The sequence below is a fragment of the Magallana gigas genome, chromosome 7, assembly GCF_963853765.1.
Source record: "Magallana gigas chromosome 7, xbMagGiga1.1, whole genome shotgun sequence".
Lineage (NCBI taxonomy): Eukaryota > Metazoa > Mollusca > Bivalvia > Ostreida > Ostreidae > Magallana > Magallana gigas.
Genome location: NC_088859.1, coordinates 25,506,568 through 25,519,190, shown reverse-complemented (window position 1 = coordinate 25,519,190; position 12,623 = coordinate 25,506,568). Strand labels below are relative to the sequence as shown.

The following is a 12,623-nucleotide window of genomic DNA, read 5'->3' as shown; positions in this document are numbered from 1 at the left end:
AAGTAAAGATAAGAGGATAATTATAAAGCTTATAACCATGCTATTTCTCTATCAATAATGAAATAAGGAAGGATATGGCATGAAATAGATACTAAGACTTTCATTTCATTTTTCTTCCAGATTTTGGTATGAGAATCCAGGAGTGTTTGAGCCTAATCAATTAGCAGAAATACAACAGGTGACCTTAGCCCAGGTGATCTGTGAGAGCAGTGATGAGATAAAGAGGGTTCAGAAAGATGTCTTCATAAAGGCGGAGAGGGATGAGGATTATCTCGAGTGTTCTCGGATTCCCAAACTGAACCTGAAAACCTGGTCCGATTGCTGTACAAGTGGGTATTTTGATTGGAAAAGGAAAATGATAAATTTATAATTATAGAATTATAAATTTTTGTAAAAAGTTTTATTTTATTACATAACTACAATTCTTTTGCTTTAAAATTTGAAAAATTGTAGTTTAGGATGAACGCTATGACACAAATTATATTATATTAATTATTAATTAATTTATTAACCCATGACATACGTGTATAATTTGTATATTAGTATTGGTTCATATAGAACCAATATTATTTTTATTTGGCATGCAAAAAAGTCAGTTGGAACTATTTTTAGGACATAACATATATGCTTAATTTGTGATTTTCTAATTTTCAGATTGTGAGAAATCAGGAAGCTTCCAATCTCTGACCAACCATTTCAGAAGTGGACAGAACTCTCAGTTTTCTCATCGAGAGGATCGGGAGCACAACACCATTCTCCAGACCCAGCCAGCGGCGGACAACTCTCAGATACGCACGCTCAATGACCAGATGTCAGTTATGGACACAAAGTTCTCCAGCATGGAGACCGAGATCAGAGGGCTCACCAAGACCGTGGTCACCTTGAAGAGAAAGGTGAAGGTCAATTTTAAACAGTACAAATTATAGCAGAGCGAAGTAAAATTCTTTTTTTTTTTCAAATTGAAGAATGATAACAGATGGACGTGCAATCACTCACTTTGTAGTACTTTGTATTATTTTGTTGAAATAAAGAAAAACTAGCCTCTATATCTACACACCAAAATACATGAATTATTGACAGGTACAATAGGACGAATTTCTTAGGAAATTACCTCTTTATGATGATGGTGCATAAAACCACCACAGAATCAGAGTACCAGTACTATAAGATGTTCTTATTGAACTTTATTTTTTCTATAGTTGAGGAAAATGAATAAGTATATGAGGAAGTCTATGAAAACAGGGTGCTATGACAACACTGGACAAAAGAGGAAGCATTTAGATACATGGACGGTCAATAACTGCAAGACCTGTACTTGTAGGGTGAGTACATGGGCACAGACAGTAGTGCTTTTGAAGAGAACATATAAAGGCAGTGCCTGCTTTCCAATCCATTTGTTTCGTATAATAAAATACTGGACAGGTATTGTTTAAATAAATAATCGAAGCATACAGTATTGCTGGGTATAAATTTGTCATATTTCATTTCTTTTATAAAATATGTTTTAAAAGTCTGTGATGTGTTTTGTCGATTTTTACTTGGTGAAGGCCTAAGTACCGGGTATAGGTGTGTTAATTAATACCCTTAATAAATTTGCTGATTAAACCTCCCTATAAACCTTTGCATATACTGTGGAATTATTAAAATTCTTGGGGGCCAATATTGGTGGATTGCTTAAATTTTACAGGTTCAAGGGGACGTTATTTCGTGTATTCTATTACACCTGCAAAGGGAGATATGACTTTTTAACTCTAATTTATATATTCGTGGAGGATGTTATTTCGTGGATGAGAGATATCCACGAATTCCACGAAAATTGAGCCACCACAAAATCTGATGATTCCACAGTACATATCAACTTTTTATGCTGTATTTAATAGTGTTTTCATTGTCTGGAAACCATTACTAGTAACGGTAGATTTTATCCAGAAATGCAATGATTAAAGTTGTAAAGTGAATTTACATCTGTGGTTTTTTTTTTCAGGGAGATCAAGTTGAGTGTACAAAGCAAACATGTCCCCCTCTACAATGTGAGAACCCTAGGACAGTGGGGGGCCAGTGTTGTCCAGCATGTTAATTAGGTCAACGGACAGTGAAACTGACAAATCTTCATTTGGTGCAAGAGGAAAACTATGATATTTGATGTGAAATTATGACCACAAGCGACAATGAAGTCCCAAGTGTGTGTTGATAGAGCAACTGTGATTGAAGCTTGCACAAGTTTTTTACTTGATATACATATATATTTTTTTTAAATTTCTCACAAAAAGTGCAATAGCAAAAAAGAAAAGCCACTTATGGTGCACACACAAAGAATATAGTATGGAGCTATAATGAAGAAAAAATATTGGGGTTGCTGATTTGGCATTGGTGAACTAATTCATTAATTTGTATGTGTACTATGTATATGGTACAGGTGAAAAAGGGAAGGATAAAAGTACATGGATAAAATCATTTACTGAATGTCTCATGGGATGAATGGATGGTTTAACTTCTTCTCATATTGTCTCCACATTTAAGATTATGTGTATTAGTGGTAAACTTTGTATTATGTACATGTATCCGTATTTACACTGTATACCAAATATGGTGATTTTTTGGTCATGTCACTTGAATATGCTTTTGTGGGGATCTGTGTAATTTTTTTGATTCCCCATTGCTTTTTTCCATGTACTCCTAATTCAGTAATAGCTGTCTTGCCTTACATAATTTTTATTGAATAAGACAAATATATAATAATATAATGTAAAATAATGATATAAGATAATGCCCTAAAATCAATTAAATGTTCAATTGATCTAATGGGCAATTATGGAAGGGAAATCCTGGAGAATACAATTTTGTTTTAATTTAATTCTACATTGAAACTGAAACCACATTGGTTATTTAATAATTGTAGTTCAATGATTATTGTAAACCCAAAAGCTTATCTTGCAGTGTTATGCATTAATACTGCATGATGAAGGAAAATAAATAATGAACCGATATTGTATTTTAGTGGCTCTAAGAAAATTGGCCATTTACCCCTTTCCTTACTTACACAGTGCACTCTAGGGTCAAATGTATCAGAAATATTTCAACAGCAGGACATGAATTTTCTTTGTATTTCTTAATTCAATTTACAGAAAAAACAGAATTTTCCCTGGAATGTGTCATTGTGAATTCTTAATCACTTCAATCAATTTAGTTATCTATATGTTGTACATTGTATTGAAATTTTCTACCTCACCCCTGGTTCTTTTCAGTTTTTGATAAAAGCATATTAAATTTTGTCATCCACCCTTATTCATTTATGAAGTATCTATGCATAACCAGTTATTATTTTTTTTTTTAGTTATCAATAGCATTTAAAAGGATTTGCCGGTCTTTTACTGGTAGAGTTTCTTCCCCTACGTTTAGCATTGTACATAATATGGAGAGTGGGTTATTACATGCTATATTTCACTATTTGTTAGACATTCTGGATCGACACATGGTTTTTAAAAATATTATGAATCAACATTAACAGAAACTACTTTGAGAATGGTAAATTTTGATAGAATGATAAAGAGTAGATTTTGTTTTAGCATCTCCCGATTTGTATGTAAATGACTTAAAAAACAAAATTGTATCTGTACTTTTATGAAATAAATATGCAAAACATTTTTTTCAGGTACCAGTATTAGCAGCAAGACTTAAGTAGATAAAAATCGTAAGGAAAGTCTCATCCCCCCCCCCCCCCCCTTAACATACCATGTATACACATGCATTTAAAGTATGGGAAGAAAATCTATTGAGAGAAATATCCTTTTAATACAGGAATTACTTTAAAAAATGTCCATTTTAAAGTGGTTGTCTTACTACAACTGCATTGCTTTAGATAAGTTTTTATTATTAAAAAACTCAAAATTTTTGTTAGCAACACTTGCGTATATTTGTTTACCTTGACAACACAGTACCATGTGGCTTTTATTGTGGACTTAGTAAAATGAAATACTCAGCAATAGCAAACTTTATATCACTGTAACATTTTAATCTGTATGCTTATCTAATTGTGAATAAATTGCTCTTGTATTAATTTAGTACAGGAGCTACATCTGAGGTTCAGGTTAATTTGATAATCCAACAATCGGTGCTTTAATTACTTTTGTACAAGCTTTGTTTCTTTGTTTAATTTTTTTTTTTTGGATAATGCAATTTTATTGTCATTTTCAGTAGAAGTACTGTACTGTTGCACTGTAACATGTAATAATTTACATGCACATCCTATTTTTATAGTTTTGTCCTCAGAGGTGCTTTTTTTATTGTGATTTTAGTGATGTATTCCATGATATTTTCAAGGAGAGAATAGAGCCATTAAATTAAGACCTTTTCCTACTAACAGTAATAAACAACCCAAAAAGAAAATGAAATAATGTTGCTATGGTCATACATGAATAATAATTGCACATACTCGTGTCAATGGGTATAGTAGCTAAACTTCAGATTTAACAAACTCAATCTGAAATGAAACTGAATGATTTACCAACACTGATGGTTTGGAACAAAAGATTTATCAGTTGGAAGTGGATTTGTAAATGCAAGTTTACCAATTTACTGATAATCTTAAATTTTAGTTTAGTTTGTTTTCATTACTAGACAAATATAATTAAGAACTCCCTCTCTTTAAGTATAAAAGTCATTAAAATAGAAACACTTCTAAACATTTTTTTCCTTTTTTTTTATCAAAGAGCTTAAACATGCAGATCTGTGTACAAAGAATAAATTTACAATTGATATTGTTTCTGCTGAATCATGAACCTCAAAATATTAATGAAATGTATACATTTTTCTGCTACATTTTATTGTGTATTTTTTATATTTACATAAATAAAAATTTCAACATGCAAACTTATTTTGGTTTCTTATTGCTTGAAGATGACTTAAAGGGCAGTGTGACATGAATAGCTAGTTGCTACTTGAAATTATACTTGCGTCTGTACTGAAGGGTATAACGAAACAGTTGTTCACTGGGATTTAGAAAACACATGATTTGTTGGACTTGACGACTGCAGAAATGTTGCCCTCGACCTTGGGCAACATTTGTGTCTTCAGGTACATCTTATCATATATTGCCCTTATATCCAGTCAGTATTTGAATCTAAATGTATAAATGATCAACCCCTACAGACATGGATTGAATTTAAGATTGAAATTTAAAATCTTATACACATGTGATTATAAACAACTGAAGAGTTGTAGTTAAACTACATCTAACTGCACAATTTGTGCAATTCTGACTGCATTTTATCTCACATCAGACTAATTAATCCATTACCAACATTGAAGGTAAATTTTTTAATAATCTCAGAGGGCTTCAATCAAGATTTGTAGAGACAGCAATATTTCTTTTACACTACCTAGAAAAAAGAACAAACCCCAACAAATCACTGACAATGTACATGTATAGACAATGTATATAATTTTTATATTAATTTGTTAGTACAATTCTCATTAAAATTACAACACGCTTGTTTAAAAAAAAAAAAAGACACCATTTCAAAATATCAGATGACGAGATTTATTGTTTAGAAATCCACAGTTTTATACCAAGAGTAAAAACTTCATGTGATGATGGTATGTGTAATGATGCATGATGAAGGTAAGATTCACAAATATGTTCCAGCTGCTCAACCAACTGTTAAAGTCCTAAGGACGTGATCAAGATGAAGTCTTTGTCCACCATTCAAAGACAAGGAGACACAATTCATCTGAACTAGTTTATCTGTCACAATAAAACGCTAGTCTTCAGGAGACCTCTGGTATTCTAATGCTCCATTTTTTGTGGAGTCCCGTTTGAGTCACTAGATTCCTTGCTTTCAGCTGCTGTTTCCTTGGCTGGCGAGGATTCTAATCAATTTGAAAATGTAAAAAATTTCATGTCAATTTTAGTACAACATCTATCATTACGTTCATAGTTTCTCTCTCTCTCTCTCTCTCTCTCTCTCTCTCTCTCTCTCTCTCTCTCTCTCTCTCTCTATATATATAATCACACCACTGAGTTTGTGCAATTTACTATAATTTCTTTACCTTTTTTCTCAGGTGCTTCTGATTTTTCTTCCGAGCTGAAATAAATAAGAATTGATTAAAGTGTGGAGTTACTTCCCATACACTGGTGTACAATAGACATGTTGTTACTACAGATGAGTTAATTCTACCATTACTAATCACCTCTTTTCTGGAGCTTTTGCCTCCTCTTTATTATTTTCTGCCTCTTTTTTAACTTCCTTTTCTTCTTTCTTTGCAACTGCAAAAAAATAAATTTATAACTGATAGAAAACATCTTCAAATTGATTAAATCAATCAGAAATTATATTTTTTAAACTTCAGCTAACTTTGCTGTATCTTTGCTATCATAATATGTATCGTCAATTGCTTTAATACTACACATACATTCCTTATCCCTTTTGTGAACTTTCAATGCCATCAACTTCTCACATCTTTTGACACAAACCAGTTTACCCCTTATCCTAACTGAAGTGTTCTGCTTTTGCATGCTTTTTGCTTCAGTTCTCTTTCAATAAACCCCCTTACATTTTGCTTCTAGCCTTTGCTATTAATCTAAAACTTCTTGTCATTTCTATTTGACATCAATTAATTCCTTACATTTTTTTGTTTTCAAGCCTTTCCTATTAATCCCTTACTTACCGGTACCTCATAGTCACCTGTCTTTTATATAATCCCTTACTTTTTATGTCGCATGCATTTGATATAAATCCCTTACCTTTTTTTGCTATCAGCCTTTCCTATTAATTCCTTACTTTTGATGTCGCCTGCCTTTAATATAAATCCCTTACCTTTGTCCCCTGTCTCCTTCTTCTCCTCTGATTCTGTCTTCATCCTCTTGGCTTTGGGTTTGTAGTTGGCCCTGTCCTTCCTCCCTCCCTCTCCCTCATCTTCACTGTCCGAATATTCACCCTCCCCAGTCACTCGCTTGTCACTGGCTCGGACTGAAATTAAATCAACAACAATGCAACACACATGTATTAGGTCAAACAGACTCAATACTTTCCACATTTAATTTAAATAACAATCACATTAATTTTCAAACAAAGAACATTTAAGGATTTGAGATAAAAATGTATAGACTTATTTTTGTCCCAACCAACATGATGCAGATTTTTCAAAGAAAAGAAAAAGTGAAATTGGGCGGGTACTAAAATATCAAGGCAAGTCAAAACTTACTTGAAATCCGTTCATCTGGATTTTCTTTGTCTTCTTCTTCTCCACTCTCATCATTTAAAGCATCCTCAGGGATAGCTTAAGTAATAAAGCCAAAACAATTGTCAACTTACACACAATACAACTGGAGAGATTCCTACTATGTCCTTATGCAGAAATCCTTATGCTAAGTTAATAATTTTTTCTTTAATTTACCTGTCATTTGAACACCAGGTGCATGTGGCAACATCCTCAAATTCTCAAAGAGACGAGTTCTGAAGAGCAAGATGAAACAGATATAACATACATAATATTTTTTTTTTTTTAATTCAAATGACCAACTTTTTTAATATTTAAAACCTTGGCTTACTTGATTTTGTCCATGTATTCCCCAGTGTTTTGATTTGCCATGTTTGAGGGGCTGATATGTAGCTTGAAGTCTGGTCCATAATACTCAAAGTAGTCATTGTATGGCAACTCTGAAATGTTTTATTTTCACATAAAATACTTTTTCGGTAATAGTTACTCTAGTAGAGTAGTAGAGACTGTAGAATTTGCCAATTAACTGGCTAAATTCTCTTACTTATGCACTGTCTTTAATTTTTTCACATAATGATTTATCCAAGCAAAAATAGGCACTTTAAAAAAATATACAAGATTTTAATTTTTAGCTCTTTTCCAAAAAAAAAAAAAAAGATATACTTTTTTATAATAATTCCAGATGAAATTTCAAGGATATATTTTCTGTGTTTAAGATGCTTGCAAACCCCAAAATTTGGAGAAAAAAACACATGAATGTAAAGCACACACATTATATGTATTTGAAATGAGCTTCTATCTCTCAACCTACCGTTGGCAATCTCCACTCCCAGAGCTATGGAGGTCTCGTAGGTCCAGCACCGGGCCACGTTTCTGATGGTGTACCCTCCCCCTCCCAGCAACAACAGGGGCAGGTTCCACTTCTTCATGTACTCCACACACTTCCCGTGACCTGCAACCACAAGCATTGGGTCTCATTTCTCTTGTTTTCAAACATGTTACCAAGAGTGCAAGGTCATAGAAAAAATGTCATACATGTGTATTACTTGCTCTGAATAAAATAACAAATGATCATTTTCAAAAGTGTTCAATATCAAATTACATGAGTCCATGTATTACATTTGTACAAACACTCCACTAATATCCCCTTTTAATACCTTTGAGTGTGAGGTTAAAACATCCCAGTCTGTCCCCTGACAGAGAGTCCGCTCCACACTGTAGGACTATTGCACTTGGTTGGTACATCTCCATAACTTTGGTCATCACCTGCAGTGTAATACACAGGAGATGATTCTTATGCAAAGTTAAAAAAATTCCTGGAAGTACACTGTATTGGAATTGATTTCTATGAAGACAATTTGTGTATTTAAACACAGCACTTTCCAATATTAGTTGTAATTCTTGTAAATATATGAGCTAGATAAACAACACTTCTCTTAGTTTTTATATCTAAATGCACTTGTTCAATGGCAATGTTTTCAAAAATAGTGTACATATATATTATGTTATTCCTGTATAAACATCAAAATACTTACGGGTTTGAAAATTGATTCGTATGACTCATCATCAATCCCGTCTCGGAGAGGAAAGTTGACAGCGTAATATTTACCCTTGCCTGCTCCAATGTCCTAGAGAAATAATTAAGTAAGCAATAATTCATTACAAAATGCAAACATGCTTAAAAAATAAAGAAATAAACTGGCATGAAATATATATGGTACTTATGAGATGTAAAATATATGTTACACAAATTGCCACAATCTACTGCTGTTAAAGGACATTTTCACAACAAAAGTCTTTTAAAATTTACACATAACATTTTGTGCAGCTACAAAAATGTAATCTCCTGACAATGTGTTAAAGGAAGGATATTCCATATATGCAATATACTTGAAATTCATTGCACACATTAACAGTTATTACAGTCCCCCTCCCCCCCCCCCAAAAAAAAATTTCTTGACAATCCTAACCTTTGCTTGCTCAAATGAAAATTATAGCATATAAAGATTATTATCATAAAATTTTTTGTCATCCATCAAATGAATGCACGAGACCTTAATTATATAAAATTGTACATGCTGTACATAATTTCTTACCCTCAGGTCACCAGTTCCTGGGAAGTACTCTCCGTACTTGTGAAATGAGACTGTCATGACTCGGTCAGTGGTGTAGAATGCTTCCTCCACACCGTCGCCATGGTGAATGTCAATGTCCACGTACAACACTCTCTGGTGGTACCTGATCGGAGTCATTGTTTTTTATTGAGAAAAAATATATACAAACAGGGCAACACAAAACAAACATTTAGTCGCAAATGGTGAGTGAGCAATTGTTAATTTTAACCCCTGACACACCCACGGCCAAAATTTTTCAAAGATGTTGGCAAAAATCAATAGAATTTCGAAGAAAAGATTTTAAGCTTTTGAAATTAAATTTAAAACTCTATCTAGTCATTTAGGACATATAAATATATAAACTTTCTGGTTTTGAAAATCTTACTTGAGAAGTTCCAGAATGGCCAGCACAATGTCATTTACATAACAGAAGCCTGAAGCCTCGGACTTTTTGGCATGGTGAAGTCCGCCCGCCCAGTTAATGGCAATGTCTGCTGCCTGTTTGTTCAGCTTCACTGCTCCAGCTACACAGCAGATTAAAGTATAAATTGGATTCATTCAGCTCTGTACAAATATCCCCAAACTCTCTGTGTTCATTAATTTTCAAAATTGCAATATTAAAATTTACTAAACCATATACTGTCATAATCTATTAGTATTGGTAATTTCTTCTGTTACCTATAAATGCCCCTAGTAGTACAGAGTATATTTAATAACTTTAATTTGGGGTGTCCAAGTGCTCAGCTAGCCCAAAAATCAAAATATATTGTCCAATTGCAAGGTTGATAAAATTCAACTTTCACCCCCCCCCCACACACACACCCAACCAAAGGTTGAGAGCTGAAAGACTTAAACTTACCCACAGATCCCCCTGTTGAGAGCTGACAGAATTCATACATCCCATCAAACACTGGACAATCCTCTCCTACATTAACTGTGCAAAAGAGAAAAAAATATTTTAAAAATGGTAACAGATTCTTCTGAAAAAATGTCCAAGACAATGCTTTACACTTCTTGTCTATATCTATGAAAAACATGGAATATTTAAAAGATGTTCTTTGGAATGCTAACTTACATCTCTGCATCTGTTTGTTGTAATCTGACATATTGTCTGGCCGGATGCTGCGTAAAAACTTAATGTAGTCATCACTGTGAAATTTTGTCATTTCTTCTTGAGTTGCTTTGTGAGGTCTCTAAAAAGATGGCACAACAAAGATATGCTTCAAATTATTTTTAAAAAATCATCAATTTTTGATTTGTTCCTTGTTTAACAGATTCATACTTTTAACACATCGTCTTCTTCAAAAGTTTAAAAAGAATCTATTCTTCCTTTCAAATTTTTTGATCACTTATGTAATTAACATAATTATATGAAAATAGTCATGCTTACATATATTTCCATTTTCCTGTAGAGTCCATAATTAAGGATGAGATTGTGGGTCATTCTAATTCTGTGTGGCTTCATTGGATGACCTTGGCCATAATAGTAATTGCCAATGTCACCTAAAATATTGATGAAAAATTGTTATTCAAGACAATTTCTGTCTTATTTCTGTTGACAGGTTTTTGACAAGCACCATTTCTTGCAACCAGTTGGTTTTATGAGGTAAACTGCAACTTTTTAATGCAATTGCAAGAACTGGTATCTGGCAAGAAATTAATTTTGTCCTACGCAAGTAAAATCTTTGTTTTCAAACAAAAGAAAATATTCTTTTACAACCTTGATTTATTTGGAGAGGATGTTTGGCTGGGTTTTTTTCTTAAATTTAATCTAAACTTGTTTTTGTATAAATTAAACAGTTTAATCAAATCAAATATAAAAAATCTTCCAATAAAGACCATTTTCCCTTCTCCAATAAACAACGTGGGCAGGGCTTCCATACACGCAAAAATCCTTGTAAATCTCTACATTTTCAGAAAATTCGCCAAAATCATTAATGACCACATGGATTTGTATCTCATTATAACATATAAATCGCAAATAATTATCTCAGTTGTAGTTTAAGGCTTCAAATTCATTTTGAAAATCCGTACGCATGCTTCGGGTGGGTTTGGCTTCCATAGTTTTCACACAAACGCTATTACCCGCGTTGTTAAATTCATCGTAAATATCGCTTGAAATACGTTTAAAAAGCAATCAATTAGTCAGATCTGTTATACCTAACAATTTATTATCAAAGAAAATTACAAACATCCGTTTTTTCTTTGAAAAACTTATTTTTCTTATTGCGGCTTCTACTATTGTTTCCTGGGGCTCCGGTGGGAACATCAAGTTTCTCTTATTTTAGGCTTAAACATAAATAATTCTAAAGCTGAAAAAACAAGAAACTAGAGGATAAAAAAGTAAGTTTACCATCATAATAGTAACAGATTTTCTTCTTGTTGTGCGGCTGAGTTGTCATTCTGTAGCACTTTTCAAAACAGAGAGGCTTCGAAGCTGAATGAATGACCCGGAAACGCACCGACCTATGAGCGACACCTATGAAACGCGAACGCTTTAAAATACGGTAGATAACTCGCACTTCGGTTTATAAATAAATTATTAATTTATTTTATAAAAAATAAATGATCAAAACATACTATAGAACAATTTTTTAAAAATATGAAAATAATTTTATTTAGGGTAATAAAAAAATATCAGTGTATTTCAAATATTTGTACACAACTCATAAACCCCCCCCCCCCAACCACACCACCATCATATTCATTGACACAATTTATGGAATAGCTTAACACTGATCTGTTTTCAAAATTGATCTTATGATGATTAACATTCAAACTATTGGAACATTCTTTAACAAAAATAATAGAGATTTTGTCTTTTATAAAATTTTATTTGCCTTTATTTAAACAATAAAATGCTAAATTCTTTGGTCAGATTCATTCGGGATATGAAGGTAGCGACATTGCAGGAAAAATATATAACCCGCATTAGCGGGTTATGTAAATTTTTCCTGCAATGATCGCTACCTTCATAACCCGCATGAATCATCAAAGAAAGCGTTTTATTGTTTATATTAACATCTTTAATATTTAATAAACTGATTATGAAAAGTTAGTAAAATTCACTAAATTACTGTTATTTTATGTACATAAGTAAGTTAGCTAAAAGAAACAGCCAAATCGTCTCCTGTGAGACTTTGAGTCTGGCATCATCATGTTTATTTCGTGCAGTCTGGGATTTTACTAAGGTCGCTGTAGGTACAGACCAATCGATAAACAGGGCGTGTCAATTTCAGCCGCTGTGGATTTCGACCAATCATAAAAAGGGCATGTAGATTTCAGTATGGC

At 32.9% G+C, this 12,623-nt stretch overlaps 2 protein-coding genes across 3 annotated transcripts in view; one reads left to right on the top strand and one right to left on the bottom strand.

The window, feature by feature from the left end:
- Positions 1-4,869, top strand: part of LOC105337122 (peroxidasin) — a 34,090-nt gene extending 29,221 nt beyond the window's left edge. For both annotated transcript variants that reach the window (XM_011441694.4, XM_034456190.2), the window contains 4 exons: positions 121-329; positions 655-893; positions 1,200-1,322; positions 1,985-4,869. In XM_011441694.4, the coding sequence (XP_011439996.3) occupies positions 121-329; positions 655-893; positions 1,200-1,322; positions 1,985-2,077 (664 nt within the window). In that variant the 3' untranslated portion in view covers positions 2,078-4,869. The remainder of the gene's footprint in view (positions 1-120; positions 330-654; positions 894-1,199; positions 1,323-1,984) is intronic.
- Positions 4,870-5,515: 646 nt separating this feature from the next.
- LOC105337120 (probable histone deacetylase 1-B) lies at positions 5,516-11,840 on the bottom strand. Its single transcript, XM_034456207.2, has 16 exons — positions 11,686-11,840; positions 10,723-10,835; positions 10,408-10,525; positions 10,192-10,266; positions 9,718-9,856; positions 9,315-9,456; positions 8,754-8,846; positions 8,376-8,484; positions 8,030-8,170; positions 7,550-7,658; positions 7,396-7,454; positions 7,204-7,278; positions 6,816-6,968; positions 6,190-6,265; positions 6,049-6,083; positions 5,516-5,868 (listed from the first exon to the last, which is right to left on the bottom strand). Exons 1-16 carry the CDS (start codon positions 11,732-11,734, stop codon positions 5,786-5,788), a joined length of 1,569 nt encoding a protein of 522 aa, XP_034312098.2. The 5' UTR covers positions 11,735-11,840; the 3' UTR covers positions 5,516-5,785.
- Positions 11,841-12,623: the final 783 nt, after the last annotated feature.

Excerpts from the sequence above, each read along its gene's own strand:
- LOC105337120 (XM_034456207.2), bottom strand. The coding sequence starts at position 11,734 with ATGACAACTCAGCCGCACAACAAGAAGAAAATCTGTTACTATTATGAT. Across the intron at positions 7,659-8,029 it reads GGGAGTGGAGATTGCCAACG|AGTTGCCATACAATGACTAC; the intron begins GTAGGTTGAGAG and ends AAAACATTTCAG. Across the intron at positions 6,969-7,203 it reads TCCAGATGAACGGATTTCAA|TCCGAGCCAGTGACAAGCGA; the intron begins GTAAGTTTTGAC and ends ATTTAATTTCAG.